Source organism: Alosa sapidissima, chromosome 5, assembly GCF_018492685.1.
Source record: "Alosa sapidissima isolate fAloSap1 chromosome 5, fAloSap1.pri, whole genome shotgun sequence".
NCBI lineage: Eukaryota > Metazoa > Chordata > Actinopteri > Clupeiformes > Clupeidae > Alosa > Alosa sapidissima.
In genome coordinates this window covers 15,917,099-15,936,811 of record NC_055961.1, presented here as the reverse complement: position 1 = coordinate 15,936,811, position 19,713 = coordinate 15,917,099, and the positions used below count along the sequence as shown (strand labels likewise).

Below are 19,713 nucleotides of genomic sequence, written 5' to 3'. Positions count from 1 at the left end.
CGTATGGGAATAACTGCAACGAGTCGAGCAACAGATCATATAGTCGTTTTACTTCAGATCTATGCTTTCACAAGAATTCATATATTGAAAGATAGTTCGGTTCTGTAAGCAAAGAAATGCATACGTAAACGAGGAATAATTCGATATCTGTCTTTATGAGACCGAGAGAAATGAAGACATTGTTGTCAGTTGAGTCTCTGTGCATGGCATAAAATATATATGATTCATTAGGGCTGCGGTGTTCGATGCCATAAATATTTAAATAATGCGGAACACATTCAGGGAAAAACTCACAATATACCCATTTACGATTCCTCTTTACGTGCCCTGTTTACATAGAGATGGGCCAAGAGACAGTATGGCTGAAAAAGTAGACATGGCCTTTATGTCACTTGCATGCATCCTTCAGGAGGTTTAAAAAGACCTTGTACAAAAGTCACGCAGTTGTAAAGCACAGTTTAATCTTTTATTTCTACTTATGGCCAGTGGTAAAGAATGTAATGTAAAACTGACTTACATTTGTCACAAATACATTTTTCTGTTGATAATCCAGGAAAAAAAGAAAATATGAAATAAAAACACCAAATATTTGGGGAACAATAATTTGTGACTAAATAAGACTGTGACCACCCCTGGACAGCCCTGTGTTTTCCTTGTTCTGTGAGGTCATATAGGGTTTTAAAGTTAAGCTTTCTTAAAAAAATGCATTTGCATTTTAAATCACATCCCTGATTCAGATTCAAAACAGGAAAAAAAACACTGAAATCAAATCCGTTTTTAATATTCAATAAAATATAGAGATGACCAGAGACATACAGGAAATGTCTGAAACTGAAACTTAATAGTAAAAATGTACACAGCTGAAGAGAGACAGAATTGTTCCCATCGTCTCCCAGTAGCTCTCTGCCACTAGAGGACCTTGTATCTTCCTTTGCTGGTTGGCTGGTAGGAGTTTTGCTGAAAGGGGGGGGGGGGGTGAAACAGTGAGCAAAGTTCAACAAACAAATAATAACAGAAACATCTTGCTCATGCACAAATGTGCTATCAGACAGAGTACCATCACTAAAATCCCTCCATGTCATCTTAAATTCCTTTTTATGTTTTCAAGTGACACACTAAGCAACACATCCTGATCATGTAGCAATAGTAAGTGTTAGACTGGTATAATTTTCCATCATAACATTGTTTGATATCATCTTTGACTTAAGCAGCATAGCAGAGGATACAATTCTTACCAGTCGAATAAGCTCTTCTTTAATCAGCCTTGTGATCTCTGCTTTAGCCTTCTGCACAGCCAGTTCACTGGCACCTGTCAGGCAAAAAAACACAGAAGCCATTAATAGTCATCAAATATGCAGAGCCCTCAAGACTTTTGGTCACAGAATCATAGTGATGAACTCACTCTCGATGGCCAGGTAGATCTTGCGCTCTCCTTCTTTGGGCTCCTTTCCTGGAGGGAAGTACGTCCCTCTAATGGTTATGGCTGCCTCGGAGTACTCGCCGATCCTCTGCAGAGCCTCTTTGGACGTGACCTTCCACCTTGCCGTCTAGATGCAGAAGAGATCATCAACACACAAGGGGAAAAAAATTACAATGTAAGCAATAATGGATATTGATTATACAAAGACAAGGATATCCAAATTAATATACAAAAATACTGGAAGAGGCACAACGTGGAGTGAAGTTTGCTGTGCCAAGTTAAAAATTGTTGTTTAACACGGTGACATCAAAGGATGTCATCCTGCTAATACCTTGATTGACTCATATGCAGTGTTTGGAATAACGCCATTTAAAAGAACGGCGTTAGGTAACAACGTTATTTTTTCAGTAACGGGGTAATCTAATTAATTACTTTTCCCGTCGTTACAACGGCGTTAATGTTACTGGACGTTAAATGCGGTGCGTTACTATGCATTGATTGAACTAGATGTACCACATAGCGGTACAAAATATGACCACCGCTCAGTCCTGTACATCCATTCTGTGAAAATAAATCACATTAACTTGCAAAGGTGAATAGATTTGTAACAATTGCCAAAAAATGTGTAGCATTGTTATAAAACCTTTAAAATCTCTAAACAAATCACAAGTAGGGCAGTTCATCACAGTCCATCCATTGCAACTGGACTGATGAAAGGTAAACCTGTACGCTACATTGTATTTGGGGAAAAGCAGAAGGTAGCAGCATTATTTATTTATTTATTTATTTATTTATTTATTAAACAAAACAATCCCTGTCAGATCCATGCAGTTTTCAACAGCTATCAAGAAGAGAGGTCATGTCATGGATTTTTGTGAATGTTTCTTCTTCTACAAATGCAAGAGTTTAGTCATCTAGTTCATATGATATTCAACTTAATTGTCAATGCACAAATAAAATGCAGTTTTACCCAGTGGTGCAAATAACTGACCAAAAGGGCCGCCAAGTAATGCGTCTCTAGATACACATTTTACCGGGCCAAGTTGAAGAGCTGCTGTCCGTTATTGTTTGTGCAAATATAGGCTGATTCATGTTCCCTTGTATTTTGCAACTGTGAGGTCCATGGTTAGTCTGGCCAATCTTTTAAGAAATCGAAAAAGAAATCGCCGGCAGATCAGGCCAGCCTGGAGATTTCTTTTTCGATTTCGAGCCTGGTCCATGGTAGGCGCCCGATAGAAATATTGTTTAATTTTGCGATTGAGATATCCACGCACTGGTGCCCCCTCTGCGACGTTCGCCCCCCGGTTTCATTCTAAATGCAAAAATGCATAGAGGGAGTTATGACAAAACCGTGACTGTTAAACTATAAGCTATATAAGGTAGGCCCTATGCTAGGCCTATTACACAACATATATTGTCACTAGGCTATGCTGGCGATCCAAATAAAATCTCCTTTGGGAACCAACAGTATCAAGCAGACTTAAGCTGCCACCTCTTGGCGAAAAGTTAATAGTTTTGCATATCAGTAGTAATACATTTCACACAGCTGCGTGAATCACAGAAAGCGCAAATGAAGTGGACACTTCTAAATGGGACCCACTGTACAGTAGCTGAAGGTCTGTGGCTAAAGCAGCCATAATGAAGAAAGTGTTACCATTGTTTGGATACTTCACACACACATGCTTTTTAATCGCATAGACTACAGCTACCAAGCTGGAATCAAAGCACATCGACTCCCCTCTCACACCCTAAACACGCACTTCCAACAAACAAAAAGCGTCTCAGTCTCACGGTAGGCTATAGCCATAGGCAAAACTCTATCGGACCGGTGTAACGTTGGTACTAAATCATCCATCGCAAAGAATGATTTTTGTAGCACGTGCAACAAATATGTGTAGACCTACCTGTACAGCCCTGCCCTGGATACATCTCTCACCACCATCTACAGGCCAATGAGTGTACGGTCACTAAATGTACACATAACTTAATTATTTTAGACCCCCCCCATGAATGAAATTCTAAAAAACTTGGCATTCCCCCAGAGAATGTCAGGTTAATCATACACAAAAAAATTGGTGCAGTTCTGAACATCTTAACTGAAGAGAGGGGCGATTAAAGCAGAATGATATTGCATTTTCATTTTTTACCGGGGGGGTGCAAATCACAAATGAGTGATTATGGGCTAGGTTGATGTGGGCCCTTGAGACAAACATACCATAAAAATTTCTTCATCCTCGGTGCCACGGTTCAGGTAGTTATTTAGGAAAAACTACATTTTTTGGGTTTCCGGGGGCCTAGCGCGGGGGGGGAGTGGCCCCCGGTGACCAAACAAATTTTTTCCGTAAAAGTCTAGTGGGGCTACATACCCACCAAATTTCATGTGCCCCGGTGTTTCGGTGTCCCGGGTATCGTTGACCAAAATTTCAGGAAGTAGATGATGGGGGAAAAAAATAATTAAAAAAAACTTTGACAATCCCTATATGACCGCTTCGCTATCTTCGCTAGCGGCGGTCATAATAAACTGTGTAATCTGAACACACCCCTGGCTCACAGCTAGTGAGGAGGTGGGTTAATAACAATGTAAGCGATTATGATTGGCTAGGGCAGAGTCATGTTTCATGATAGCCAATCAGAGCCAGTGTTTTTACACACTTGCCAGCACACGTGCCACACACACACGCAACAGATAAAATAGAGATTCGAAGAAACAGCAGAGGTCAGGAGCAATCCGATGAAAAGTTTCCATTTTCAAGCCGATATAAGCACTACTTCAAATTCATTGTGGTCAAAGGCAAGAACGTGCATGTAATGTGTACATTATGTCCAGGAGCGAAGACTTTGTCGACATCCGTTGTAAGCAACTCTAATTTAATGAAGCATCTGACATACGCATCTAAAGCCAGTGGCCAAAAACACCGATATCTCCACCACAGATGATAGCTCGCCATCCACTAGCAAAGAAGGACTCGGAGCAAAGTCCTCCAAGCAGCAAAAGCTAGATCTTTCTGCCTCACAACAAAAACCTATGACGCAGCCTGAAGTCAACCGTAGGTCTGTTGATGTGCAATATCTTGAATTTCCCCTTGGGGATCAATAAAGTATCTATCTATCTAATAAATATCGAAAGTAATGTAGCCTACAAACACCTGTCTGTTCTACTCATTTCAACTGGCTGCTCAAAAAAATCCAAATTCTTTGACATATAGCAACTTTTTTTTTTTAACAGTAACGCAAATAGTTACTTTCCCTGGTAACGAGTTACTCTTATCATAGAGCAACTCAGTTACTTTTTGGAACAAATAGTGAGTAACTATAACTAATTACTTTTTTAAAGTAACGTTCCCAACACTGCTCATATGTATTTAGAAACGCATTGCCCACAAAAGAAACATTTGCTTCAATTTAAAAACAAGCCAACCTCTCATAATCAAATATAAGAGTTGCCGTTTTCAAAGTTAAAGCAATTCCCTAGGTAACCATACTTTCAGGAGAAGGTGACAACTTGTCTAAGGCCCATGGTTGGGTTGTTCCTACCTGAGGGAAGTCGTTGATCTCCAGCTCCTCTTCGTATCTTGTGATGCTCTCGGCCTGCTCGGCCGCCTGCCGCTCCTCCTCCAGTTTCTCCACGGGGGTGTAGTTGAGTTTGGCGTTGATTTTCTCGGCCAGCTGTTCTGCGATTGTCTTCGCCGAGACCGACGGGGCAATGATGGTGCCCCCTCTCAAGATGGCATTGGTGGCCTGTTGCATCACATCCTGGACACCAGGAAGCACAACACACTTTGTGAGAGAATGCATGGCCACGAGCAAACTAAACAAACTAAACAGACAAACAAACAAACAAACCTGTTGTGAATGTACCCACTATACTCCGCTCCACATACCTGAGCCTCTGCACCAAGGTTTTTCTGGGCATTGATCTTCAGAGCCAGCTTCTTGGCGATCTCCAGTTTCTGGATGTTTCCAGCCGAGGGCATGGCCAGGCCGGTCAAGCTGCTCACGCTGGCAGCCGCCGCTGCGTTGCTGGCCACGGCGGCACTTCCACTTCCTCCAGGGGCAGAGAGGTCCTTCACCCGCTTCTTCGAGTTGAACATGCTCTCGATTTGCTCGTCAATCTGCAAGGATCACCCACAACACGCTCACATTTTAATGGCATTCATGCATTCATTCATTCATAAGTGCAACACATATTAATCAACTAATTAATAACTGTGCGTGTGGGTGTGTTTATGTGTGTGCGTGTGTTTATGTGTGTGCGTGTGTGTGTGTGTATGCGTCCATGTGTGTGTGCATGCATAACTGATATGGCCCCCCATGAATGGAATTCCACGAAACTTGGCATGTCATAATGATCCTACACTTCAAATTTTGTGCAGTTTTGAACCTGTCAGCCAAAGATACCTGCAATTACAATGCCTCATTTATGCCCTTTCATTTCTAACTAGGTGGCCCTATACCTCAATTGAGTAGATATGGGATGTGTTGACATGGACCCTGGAGACCAACATACAAAAATAATTTGGTCATCCTAGGCCCTATGTGACCGGCCTACTCTCCTTTCGGGGGGCCCGGTGCGGTAGGTGGGCGACGGATCAAAACAAAAAACAATGGTTGCGTGTCATCCTTGTCTGGCTACATGCCCACCAAGTTTCATGCAGTTGGGTCTTTCATTGTCCCGGGAAAATCCGGAAAACAAAATACTTTGACTAAACCTACTGTATATGGCCACGGTCATAATAATCTGTCTCACTACATTATCAGATCATTCTGGGTGCTATGGAGCGGTTTTGGATACTCACGTCCAGTGCTGCGTCCTCATCATCGGAGTCCTGCAGACCCAGAGCTGCTTTCTGCAGCTTCTTGCGCTCGTTGGCCAGAGCCTGCTCAGTCTCGTCAAACTTGAAGCCCTTTCCAGAGAAGCCACTGCTGGACTTGGCGACCTTCCCTTCCTGCACAATGTAAAATTGCATTAATTTGTGAAGAGTAAAACAACCCCACAAATGACAAGTGGCTGTAACAAGTACGTGCCATCACTGAGGGAGGAAGAAGGGGAATACTTGGATGGTCTCTTGGACAATCTACAGTTGCTCAGATTATAAACAAATCCGTTGAGATTCTGTTAATTTGTGTTTAAAGTTAGGGTGAGGCCAGGATCACACTGTCCAGAGGCAAGTGGCAGATTTGGCACCGCCACTGTTATGATAGCAACAAAGGAGCTGAGAATTAAATTTGGTTCAACTTCCAGAAATGAACAGCAGCCTCATCAATGTTAGTTTGATGTATCTTAGAGATACTTGACATTCTGACAGCAACATTCTTTATGGGGCAGGATGTTTCTTTCTATCGTACAGAAATCAGGGTTCCTACACATTTTCCATTTCAAAATTCCATACTTTTTCCATACTCAAATTTCCAAACTTCTCTGTAGATTTTTCTGACCATATTCTCGACATTGCGGCCACTTCTGGTTTGGGATAACTCGGTGAAAACAAAGGTATGTACAACTGAAGTGAATTAAAAAATTACACTTAATATTAGTCCATTTAGCTGGGCCATTTTTAGTTGTATCTTAGTTGTAGCATAGATGTATCTTGACGATGGGGGCTGACAGTTAAGCTACACAACAGTAGGAATGGTTCATTATGACCTGAGTGAAGTAATTAGTACTGCAAATGCAATAGTCTGGAAACACAAACATTTCTCCATACCCTTGTTTCTTTTTTCCATACTTATCCAGACCTGGAAATTACTAAAATCAAATTCCATACTTTTCCAGGTTTTCCATACTGCGTAGGAACCCTGAGAAATAGACTATTTGACATCAGAGCTCTTTTCTGCTAATGTATTTTTGATATGGTCCCCAACTAAGAGGTTGGGTTTGTTTAAGGTCATAGAAATTGTTGTTGAACAATTACTGATTACAAAGACTAAACTTGAATTTCATTAAATCATCCGTTTTACTAAAAATAAGACACTTACAGCTTTCAATTGATCTTTGAAAGTGGCCCACAACTTCTCTAGCTCAGGTGGCACAGCAGATCCGGAAAGTTCCAGAGCCTTGAGGATATCTCCCGAGTAACGGGCTTGGTCCTCTGTGATGAATGTGTATGCGTAACCCTGTGACACAACACACAAGACAATCAGTCAGAGGATGACTAAACTGACAGGTTCCAAAAAACTACAAGAATCCTGTAAAAAAAAAACAACTTTCTGTTTTCCGTTATGTATACGACTGTGTGCCACTTACTTTGTTCCCTGCACGCCCAGTGCGTCCAACTCTGTGGACGTAGTCTTCGTAGTGGTTTGGGCAGTTGTAGTTGACGACTAAGATCAGCTGCTTGACGTCTAGTCCTCGGGCTGCCACAGATGTGGCCACCATAAGTCTACATGCGCCATTCTTGAAGTCATTAATGATACTGTCTCTGTCGTACTGATCAATGCCTGTGTGAAAGAGAGAAAGTCGTCTAAATTAATGTTGGCTGGGAAATGTTAAACGTCTTTCACTTTTAAACTTTTAGGTTGTATGCTATGTGTCTGAGTAAAATAATTAATATGAATCCTCTAGAGATCTTCACATTTATCCTATACATATTGTTTTGTACTGGCTTGTAGCATACAATTTATTAATGTATTTATTTATATAAATATATTATACATGCTGAAAATGTAAGTCTTGTCACCACTTTGTAGCAGTTACTCTGTAGCTTCACAAATATGACTGCTTTTATAAGTTGATGCCTTCAGAAAAGAGACATTTTCTCACTTCTTAATTGGTGCCTGACGTGTGTGTGTGTTCTGTACCTCCATGCAGAGACATGCAGGGATAAGAGGCCTTCATCAAGTCTCTGAGGAGACCGTCTGCGTGCTCCTGCTTGTCTACAAAGATGATGACAGAACCCTTTTCCTGGTAGTGGCCCAGGATCTCTAACAACTTCAGAAATTTTTTGTCCTCCTCAATCACAATCTGTTAACACAAATGCACACAGAATTATACTATTATTCAACACATGAAACAAGGACATTTGTGACCCTGCAAGGCGAAACTAGTCGCTTTGGTAAAATGTACAAAATTAAGTTATTGTGCTCACATGAACGACCATAAACTAAGCCTTCCAACATATCGAGGGTATTGCAAAAAGTATGGCTAAGATAACCGCATCCAAAGTTGGCATGGTTCTCCTGTCACGATACGCCAGAAGAGGAGAAAATCAACTTTTAAAGTAAATTGTCACGTGCGATAGTGTGAGGGCACAGCTCGTGGTAATCGCGGTTGAGAACGCTGAAGCAGCAGCAGTGGAAAACACATTTTATAGAGGTACAAACAAGTTATAACATAAACAGTTCATGTTTTGACACAGTATGACCATGTCACTGTTGAATTGAGGACGCCAATAAAGTTATATTTAAATGTTGCGATCGTCATTTCCGTGAAGTGCACAGAGTTAGTGTTTGATATGAGACAATACTATTCTGTTAAAATTTGCGCACTCCGCCAGTAAGCACACAGTGCACACAGGGTACTACACGAAAGTGTACTCACAAAAGTATACCAATTGAGACAGACTCATTGAGTAGCCTAATGAGTAAATTTTAGCTCTAGCCTACCGTAAAACCTTATAGCGGCGTGGACAAAGGGAATGACTGCTAATGTGTTGAATCTTCACCTAAATAAAGTCAGGGTTTAACAGTCAAAACGTATGTTTATCCATGAAATTTGTTCGCAATATGAAGGTGTAGACTGTTTACTGTCGAATTATGCGAAAACGTGAAATTCGACATTTTAACCCGTACGTTTGTTTATCGTGGATTTTCTCAAAATAGCACCGTGCGCAAAGTGACAGGTTTTGCCTTGCAGGGTCACATTTTTGTTTAGTGACCTTCCATAGCACTAAATTACATTACTTGCTTTGAAAATCATAAAAACTGGGACTATGGCTTAAATTATGGGTACAGTTGCATTGTAGATGGCCATGTCCTAATTGCTCTTCTTGGTTAGACTTCAACCATAATATTGTCTCTGAATACTAGTTTTGTTGGCCATCCTAAATAGACCTATTCTGTTTTCACACTTCTCCTGCCACTTCCATTCTATTTGATTACTTACCACATGCTGCTCTACGTCTGAGCACACAACGCTCCTGCCTCCCACCTGCACCTCGATGGGCTTGGTTAGGATCCGCCTGGCCAAAGCTTCCATGGCACGGGGGAACGTGGCCGAGAACATGACCGTCTGCCGATCGGGTCGAACATTATCCACAATACGCATGACCTACAAAACACACACAAACACAAAAACAAGCACTTTCACAGGTTTGTCTTAAGGAGAGTGCATATGATACGGAACTGTGACAAACAGCATTGGTATTTGAGTACAAATGACAAACGGTAAGGCGGCTCTTACCTGCGGTTCAAAACCCATGTCGAACATTCTGTCAGCTTCATCAACAACCACATATGTGGCCCTGCGCAAGTTAGTAACTCGGCCTAGATGTAAACACACATACACACAAACCAGTTTACTACACATCAAAAGGCCATTCTTAACATAATCATCACAGCACAACAAAGTCAAACTAATTGCACTCATTGACATAGATAGCATTGGCAAATCAGCTCTCATAAACTGAAACTTTTTTTTTTATTTTTTATTAAAAACAAAAACAGCCATATAGTTTTTTCCCCCTTTTGCTTTGTTTATTCTTTGCGTACCATCTCAGGGGCACGTAGGACCTGTAAAAGTGAGAAAACAGCCACATCACACATTAAAGAGATGGGCCCACATCAACCATTATCTGACCGCCTTTTCACCTACAAAGGAAACATATCACAGATTACCTCGCATGTGTGGAAGATTGAATAATGTGCTCTACCATGCGGCATCAGTGTCCCCTCCTCTAAGCACAGAAAACATTTCATTTCCTTTCCCTGGGTTTCAATGGAGTGGACTAGCAGGCTTAAAGCTGACCCTTCAGAAGTGACTCCACCTACCTCTGGTTGGCATATTCTTCAGGCACTTCGTAAGGCTACAGGTCACGTTTCCAAAGTAGTCAGATAATGCGGAAAGTTTAGTAAATAGTATGGGTTTCAACGCGTCAAAGAGAAACAAGTCAGTGCAGGAAGAGTCTGAGACACAAACTAGCATGTTCGACGCTAACAGGATCTTCAAAAGTGTTTTTATTTCTTACAGACTTTTTAAGCAAATGCTTAACAATTCAACCCAACCAATTCAGGTTAATCAGTGTACAATGATTAGAATACACTGATTAACTGATTGCCATCATTAACTTTTCATGATGCGCAACAAACTATAGACACACATACGCACACACAAACTCTACAGAGTAAAAAATGAAGCAGAATTACTTACCGCTGTTGGCACCAAGCATGTCAATCATCCTCCCTGGAGTACAGACGATGATCTCTGCTCCTCTCTTAAGCTCAGCAATCTGTTTCAAGCAACAACAACAAAAAAAACAACCAAACTGAGAACTTCAAACATCCTTGCTTTGTTCACATTTCCATCAAGATCTGACTCCTATTTCTGTGTCATTCTTAATCATTACGCCAAAATAAGTGCCATACTTCAAGGTCCTACCTGCTCACTGATGCCTGTGCCTCCATAGACACACACCACATTCAGACCCAGGGGCTTGGAGAACTTCTTGCACTCTTTGGTGATCTGCAGAGCCAGCTCTCGCGTAGGCGTCATGATCACAGCTGAGGAGGAAGATGACAACAATTTATATGAAACTTGATGTTGAATCCATGACTTTGGACAATGGACTTTTGGACTTTAGATAAAATACTGGTAGCCAGGCTTACCAATGGGCCCCTCTCCCTCATCTAAGGGCCTTTGATCCATGATGTGGCGAAACATGGGGAGGAGGAAAGCAATGGTTTTCCCACTGCCAGTCTTTGCGATGCCGATCATGTCTCGACCCGACATGATGGCCGGAATGGCCTGACACTGAATGGGCGTGGGCTTCTCATAGCTTTGCCTGTGTAAACAGACAAGATCTTATTAGGCATAGAACGTGTAAAGTGAAAAAAAAATAAAATAAAAAAAGCTATGACGTATACAAATGCACCGACATTCACCTGAACAAATACTCAAGCAGCCATTAATTCTAAACTTATGGGATGGATTCCTGTCAGTGGTAAGTGCAAGTGAGGAGCCTTACCTCTTTAAAGCGTTTAAGACCTTCATTGAGGTTCCGCACTGCACCCAGGTCTTGATGGGCTTCGGGCAGCCCTTTCCCTTCACGGCGATTCCCTCCAGTTCCAGACGGTAAACATTCACCTCTGTTGGATACAAACAACATCAACTCAAAACAAAATAACTCATCACAAAATAAGGAACAGTCATTTTATTCAAGTATGACTAATGTTTAGAAGTTAAAGTTGTAGTCAGCCATTGCCAGTCAGCCAACTTACAATATCTACAGCATTGTTGAGACATAGATACCAAGTAATAGCAGTGACCTATATTATGAAGGGAGTTTACCAACTCAGATTTAATGTGGGGTTATCTATACTAGGGAAGTTAGGGCTGACAAAAACATAAATTTGTGCTAAACAGTACTATGTGGTGATTTGTTACCTAAACTGGAGTTTGTGCGCCTTTGCATCAAGAAGCTAGTTGGTTAACGCATGCTGAGTTTATGACCAATCACACAGTTGATACACAATGACCAATCATTGGTTCAGCATTGTTCAGGAGTAGGCTAGGTGATAATGATTGCACCTGGGAGAGGTAGGCTACATTCCCTTTATTATTATAATCACTATTGATAACGCATTATATAAGGAACAGGCGAGAATGCATCTCGATCAGCAAGTGTTACATGGGTTTCGCCTGAGCGTTGTAGATATACCTTTAATTGGCTCTGGGTTTTGCGATTTGATTTCAGCATACGCTCATTTTTAAAAGATGCATTTAATCCGAAGTCATGTCAGCTCTCTATGCAGGGAGTAGGGCTGTCACTTTTATTCGAACATGACGTGAAATATCCGTAGTCGAACTATAAATAAACTATTCGGTTTTTAGTGCTGTGTAGCGCATTTCCCGGTGTTGACAGGCGAGTTTCGAGATTTGAGTTCAGCATTGTTCAGGAGTAGGCTAGGTGATAATGATTGCACCTGGGAGAGGTAGGCTACATTCCCTTTATTATTATAATCACTATTGATAACGCATTATATAAGGAACAGGCGAGAATGCATCTCGATCAGCAAGTGTTACATGGGTTTCGCCTGAGCGTTGTAGATATACCTTTAAGGCCATCCTTAAAAATATTTTCGTTTGCCGTAACCCGACCGACCCTGTCAATTTAGAACCGACCCAAATATTTATTTTTTCCCCCTTTTAGTCCGACCGACTTGCCGGTTGTAAACTTGGGTTAATACCGACCGATTGTTTTTTTTACTCTAAACAACCAATACAAATGCAATAAAATAATAATAATTTATTTTAGTAGGCCCAAGTATTGTGAATATAAATTGCCTACATGCAAACGTGGCTCACTTAAAAAAAAACCTGTGGCGTCATCTCTGCACCATTGGTTTTACGCATGTCACACTATGGCCTACGCTTCGTTCACTTTCATTCACACAAACTGATAACGCTTTTACTTGGCACGAAGTTCTGGAAGAACTGTGGGCAGATCTTTTCTCATCCCTTCTCCCCCTAGTCTAGCGGTGACCGTGTCGGAGTATTGAAATTGGTTGTGGTCTATTCAGCATTTCTCAAAATATGGGTCCGCAACATGGAGACTGCTGGTCCGCGGAGTCGTGGAGTGAAATTAGGCCCGGTGCTTCATCTGATAATTTGCTGCGCAGTTGATCAAGAAACCGCGGATCGACGAAAAAAGAAAACAAACGTTTCTGCTATCGATGTCATTAAACATGGAGCCCTACAATTAAGTGGTGGTATGAGCATTCATTCAATGAGGGTCTGCGCGAGAGAAACTGAAACTAATCGATAACGTTGGTGTCAAAGCTCCGCTTCAACCTGTTGGAAGGCTATTTATTTATTTATTTATTTATTTATTTAACGAAACTTAATAGAACGACGTTGTTTTTTGGAACTTCCTTAGAAACAGAGCAGAGACTGTATATACTGTATAGCATTGAGTATTGTATAGTCAAATTTCAATATAACGTGGCCAAGAGCTATTGTAGCCTTCTTTCTGGGTACATGTAGATGAGCCCTATGACCCAAAAGTCTGCCATGACCGGGCCTCAGGTCAAAGAAGTTTGAGAAAGGCTGGTCTATATAACCTGCATCAGAATGAGGTTTGCAATGGTGCGCCTGAAGGCACGGGTTGAAGACCCAGTCAGTTACGTCACGATATGCACATTTGTGTAAATTCATTCCTACGTAATCACCATGACCAAAATTGAACTTACTTTGAATCTTGAAAAAAAAATATATTGACCTACCTACCGACCCATTTTTTTTTTTTTTTTGGCTGTTACTGCAAACAAAAATATTTTTAAGGATGGCCTAATTGGCTCTGGGTTTTGCGATTTGATTTCAGCATACGCTCATTTTTAAAAGATGCATTTAATCCGAAGTCATGTCAGCTCTCCATGCATGGAGTAAGGCTGTCACTGTCTATGATTAGTTTTATTTTATTGTTTACCATCTCATTCAGTGCTATATGATCCAGGGCTCATGACCAAATCAAGCCAATATAATAGCCAGTAGCCACAATGAGCCCATGCAGCCACCCTGTTTCGACAATCAAAGGTAACGCACAGAACGGCCAGCAGACAGATAATTACGTCCCCAACTCATCTAAAATGTGGTGTCTTGAAATACTTTGGGTTCTACACCATAGATGGTAAAGTGACCGTTAAATATAATGTTAAAGAATGTATCTGTGGATTGTGGCTTTACATCGGTCGAAGTTGACTCCATGTCGTGGTGTCTCACGTAACTCAAAGCCAGGCAAGCTGAGGACAGGCGCTCTGTTCCATCGTCGTTATGGTAACCAAACAAGTCTTCTTCTGTCTAGGTTTGTTTCTACGTTTAAGTGTTGTTCTTCTATGTGGTCCACCTACTGGAGGGGAGTGTTTACAGCAGTTCCGTTTCACACATGCGCAGTCTATGCGTCACTTTGACGCGTGGTCTTAAATTTCGGTCGACTCAAAGACGCGACGCATGCTGTAAAAATGACGCAATTCTCGTCACGCGCTCACCAGTGCCGCGTGCGCGGGACGCAGACGCGGGACCATACTTTAGGCTACTCTTGAAGTTACTTGGGTTAAGTAACCTTGCTTCATAGTACAGGCCACAGGCCAATACAAGACCACACAACATACCTTCGGGTGTCATTTTGGCCAATTCTGGAACCTCCACATAGAAATTCTTGCGGTATGGCTCATACTGGATCTTCTGGTGATCCACAGGTTCCAGCACTTTCCTCTGTTTCGTCTGGAAACCAGTCAGAGCAGTCTGCAGATCCACTTCCTCTTCCTCTGAGGAGTACTGTGATGATGAACACGAGAACATACACACAGTTACTTTTGTTGGGTAATTCTTGACTTAACCCTTTAACTTGTATGCTTTATGGTAGCACTTTAAGTGTAAAATGTTCCAGTGTTAAGAACTTGTGTAAGAACTGTAATGAAGTTGAAATGCATACCTCCATCGCATCCTGGTCGTTCTCCATCAGCTCCCCTTTCTTCTTGGTTGTGTGAGGCATCTTCTTTGTCTTTACAACAGTTACCACTTTGGTCACCATCCCACCCTTCTAGAAGTGGACAAGAATACAAGAGCATCTGTTATCCCAATACAACCAACAACAAAAACAATGCTATTAGAGGTAAAGGAAACTTGTGCCAAAATATGACCAGGAAATAATCTTCTGCCCACAACCAGGTTAGTCAAGCTCCTCTGTACCCACTCACCTTGTCGTTCTTGCCCCTCATGGTGCCCATGTTGAACTTCTTCACTTCTTCCTTCACCTCCTCCATGTAGGCGTCAAGAGAGTCGATTTCCTCGCCAGGCTCCTCTTCCATGTCGGTGATCTTCTCCTCTTCCTCCTCTTTCTCTTCTGGCTTCTCTTCCTCCTCCTCCTCTTCCTGCTCTGGAGGTGCTAGGGCCTCCTCATCATCATCTGCCCAACACACAAGATCCAGTCACGCACTCAGTCAATGGCAATAACTGAACCACTACAATTCAAACTGCTCTCATTGCAAACTGAGACTGTTCAGTAATGCTTGAACAAAGTTATGGTTAAAGGGCTGTTCACAGCAGGAACGATAACTATAACCATAACGACAAAAGCGTTCACACTGACCAACGATAAGCAAAGTCTCTCCTTGTGTTAATGAATGTGATGGCTAAAAAGCAATTCTGAAAGTGATCCCCAACGACATCGTTTTTCATTTCTTTATAATTATAGTTTATGTATGAACGTCGGCACTCAGATTGCAGAGAACGATTTTTTTATAGTAATCGTTCTTAGTGTGAACGGCCCTTTAAAAGTAAACGGTATTATTCGGTGCAGAGAAACTGTTAATTCTCCCCTTTTGTCCTGTCTTACCTTCATCATCCTCCAGACTCCACTTTTTCCCCTGCTTCATCTCCTCGAGTTCCTTCTTGATCTCCCCGATATTCTCCATGGCTTTCTTCCTCTGCTCCTCACGCCATTTCTCAACACGTTCTTTTCTTTTCCTCATTTCTTCTTCCAGTGTGTTGTGATCAAAGTCTTGCTGCAAGATGAAATGACGTAAATCTACATTGGTTCTATTGCACATCATACCATGAACCTTAGTAATCCCTTAGTTATATGTTACACAGAGTTAAACGGTATGATAATCAGAAATGTAACTTACATCTTCAATTTTTTCTTCTTCTTTTTCTTCCTTTACTTTTTTCTTTTCGCTTGTTGAATCTCCATTGCTTGATTTCTCCTTGCTAAAAGAACAAATTAACAGACATTGCTTCTGATTTTCAACATTACAAAATCTCTACAAATATTACAAAATCTCAGAAACATTACAACTAAAGCAGCTGCAAGTCAATGTACATCCAATTGTGCCGCGTAGATTCATTTTTGCATTTCTCAAGGCATAGCATTAGTATAGTACATCCATAGCATTACATCACCATACCTGTCTTCAGTTTTTCTGCCTTTGCTAGGACTTGGTGATCGTGACCGCCGCCCTCGACTCCTGCTCCTACTCCTGGACCTCCTCCGATCCCTGCTCCTTGATCTACGTCTCTCCCGACTCCTAGATCGCCTGAAATGCCACCACAAAATCGGTGAATAATTAACATTTCTGAGTAAACTTCTTAATATTTGAATAGGTATAACTGAATGGGAAGCAACAGCAAACACACAGAAGAATCTGGACGTGGAAGTGTCTTACCGAGGGCGTTTCCTATCTCTTGACCGTGACCTGCGGCGGTCTCTGCTGCGAGACCTCTCTCTCCTGTTGCGGTCTCGGTTTCTGGAACCAGCTCTCTCATCTTTCTTTGTGCGTTTGTCGGGCGAGCGGCTGTTCGATCGGCTTCCCGACCTACCTCTTGATGCCGAACGCTTCCTGTAATGCCTGAAATCGTGAGTAACAATAGGCAATGTGATGGGTCTGAGACTTATTATAAATACCTAAGTTGTCTTTATATACACATTTCAGCTTTTACTAGAAACTATAGTGAATACACGTCATCACAAGCCCTATAGTCAGTGTCAATATTATGCAATGACACATTTGCAGTTAGCTTTCTTTTGTTGACCTGACCTGACATCTTATAATTTAAACTTGTTTACCAAAAAACAATACAAAATCTTGCAACAAACCGGACAGGCTTCTTTACAAATAGCCCATTTGTAAATGTATCCATATTTATTCTGTTTTTCTTCTCTTCTCTTATAAGGTTACTGCTAATACACTCACTGCACATATTTATATTTAATTTATATTACTGTAAGCCACCTTCTGTAAACCAACTGTATACTACTGTCTACACTGCACTGTATATCTTGTCCTGTCTATGCACCACGCACCTTTGTATATCACATTGCACTTTTGCTTTTTTTACACTTCTGGTTAGACGCAAACTGCCTTTCGTTGTCTTTGTACTTGTACTCTGCACAATGACAACAAAGTTTAATCTAATCGAATCTAACATTATACCTAGACTGCCTGGTATATGTAGTATGAAGGAATAACGTCAGTCTAGGGCAGTGTTTCTCAAACTTTTTCAGACCAAGGACCACTTAACTGATAAAAAGAAACTCACGGACCACTTAAAGCTAAAGAGACTCACGGACCACTTAGACCTACTTCAACAGTACACAATAGGCCTACTCACTGAACCACCACCTTGCTTATTGTCTTTGCACCTTGCTTATTGTGTCAGAGGATTCATATGATTTAAACTGGCATATCTTACATAGGCAGTGTTGCAGAACTGTTTAGATGTACATACAAGTTGGTTCAATATGGCAAACAACTCATCTATATTATATTTTACCACGTCTGCCCGCGGACCACTTGGGATAGCTTGCGGACCACCAGTGGTCCCCGGACAACACTTTGAGAAACACTGGTCTAGACTCTAGGGTGCTGTAATCAACAGTGCGTCCTCGTGGCTAACGTTAATATCAGAGTCCCAAATTAACTAAACAGATAGCTAATACTATATCAGAAAGAAGCACACACGGACCTTGCTTACACACAAGATCGTACATCTGGATCCCTTTGTTAACTTTCAAGAAAATAACATCATGCAGCAAAGTTTGATGAAGTTATGTTGTTATCTTGGAATTGGGTCTGCTAACTACCAAAATAAAGCGAAGTGCTAACGTTAGCTAGAAGCTATACGTTGCATAGCTAACTAAGGCATTAGCTAACTAAGGCATTAGCGACTATTACCAATTTAATGCGTCCTTTAAACTAGGCATTCCATTAAAACCACTATTATTATGCTTACCTTGACTCTCTACCCATGTTCCTCCAAATGTAGATATTGTTACAAAAGTCTCTTGTAATTCTCGCTGCGTTTGCGCCTCTCTGTCGCTCCTTCGCTCTCACAAAACTACGTCATACAAAAGCGACTGGATCGTTCGCTCAGTACAAGCTACTTGTCTATCGCTGCCTCTACTGGCGTGGAAGACATGTACAAATTTGTGAATTGTATGCCTGTTAATATTAGACATTCTCTGTTAATAGGCTATGCATTAAGCCTATGGTGGCTGTTGAGGACAAATATGCTCGCAAGTCATATCTTAATAGTCTGTGGTTAGCCTATGCAACTGATTTTGGGATATACAAATCTTGAGCAGGCTGTTGTTCTTGAATCCCACTTTGCTGGTCACATTTCCTCGCGTTCCCCCCTCACCTCTTTCATAGTGGCCAGGTTGGTGGTTTTGAATTAGTTTGAAATCAAAGCATGATTACTCGGCATTTTCAGAATCAAAGTTTCACTCTAGCAGTACATAATATACAAAATATATCATATTCAGCGGCAACAGAGGCATAGGCAATATAGCCTAATATACAATTAGGCTACAGCAAATACAGTCGAGCAACACATTCAATTGATCGTAACATGTAGGCCACAATTTTATAGACGTTAAACTTTACAGTTTATAGACAGTTCCCCCCAGGCGCACATTCGTTCATTCATTCATGCATTCATTCACCCATCCATCCATCCATTCAACCGTTATTCTCTATTATATTATAAGTTCACTGTGACTGAGGTTATACCTCATTCTCATGCTGAGAAGGCACATAGGCCTACAGGCCTATAAAATCACATTATTTTTATGATTTGTTTAATATAATAGGCCTAAAACATTCTCAACTGGATGTATTTGTATCATTCGCTATAAATTGATGATCAGGTCTGTTCTGTTGTATAGGCTAATGACAAGTCAAACCTTATGAACTAAATAAAGAACTATATAATACTATAAGATTGATATCCTTGCCCTGTATGTTCCTATAGGCTACAGTTATAGGTCTAGTAGGGCCCTAAGGATGTGTATGTCCCAGAATACTATGATTCCTATAATATCTATAGCCTAATATTCCTTTATGATTACTATCATATTTGTCCCAACATATTTGTATACTAGGCTATATTAGGCCTACGGGAAAGTTCAGCCTTACTTTAGATATTTTTGAATTGAATATGTCCAAGTCATCTGCATTTCTCAGAATAGGCTATTACGTCAGGCCTAGAATTGTGTGGGATATCCCCTCTGCACGTCCATCCAGACAAATTCGGGACGGGCCGCTCACGTTCTATCTGAGTTTGACAAAGGCATAACGGACCA

General features: G+C 41.2%; 1 protein-coding gene across 1 annotated transcript; it reads right to left on the bottom strand.

Moving 5' to 3' along the window:
* Positions 1-452: 452 nt before the first annotated feature.
* ddx46 (DEAD (Asp-Glu-Ala-Asp) box polypeptide 46) lies at positions 453-18,499 on the bottom strand. The gene is made up of 23 exons (XM_042093564.1): positions 18,363-18,499; positions 16,796-16,978; positions 16,538-16,666; positions 16,259-16,340; positions 15,967-16,135; positions 15,329-15,537; positions 15,064-15,171; positions 14,741-14,906; positions 11,599-11,719; positions 11,240-11,415; positions 11,013-11,134; positions 10,785-10,863; positions 9,819-9,901; positions 9,522-9,686; positions 8,219-8,381; positions 7,665-7,858; positions 7,397-7,534; positions 6,217-6,366; positions 5,302-5,532; positions 4,955-5,173; positions 1,403-1,547; positions 1,236-1,309; positions 453-957 (listed from the first exon to the last, which is right to left on the bottom strand). The coding sequence occupies exons 1-23, from the start codon at positions 18,377-18,379 to the stop codon at positions 910-912; spliced, it is 3,171 nt and encodes a 1,056-aa protein (XP_041949498.1). The 5' UTR covers positions 18,380-18,499; the 3' UTR covers positions 453-909.
* Positions 18,500-19,713: the final 1,214 nt, after the last annotated feature.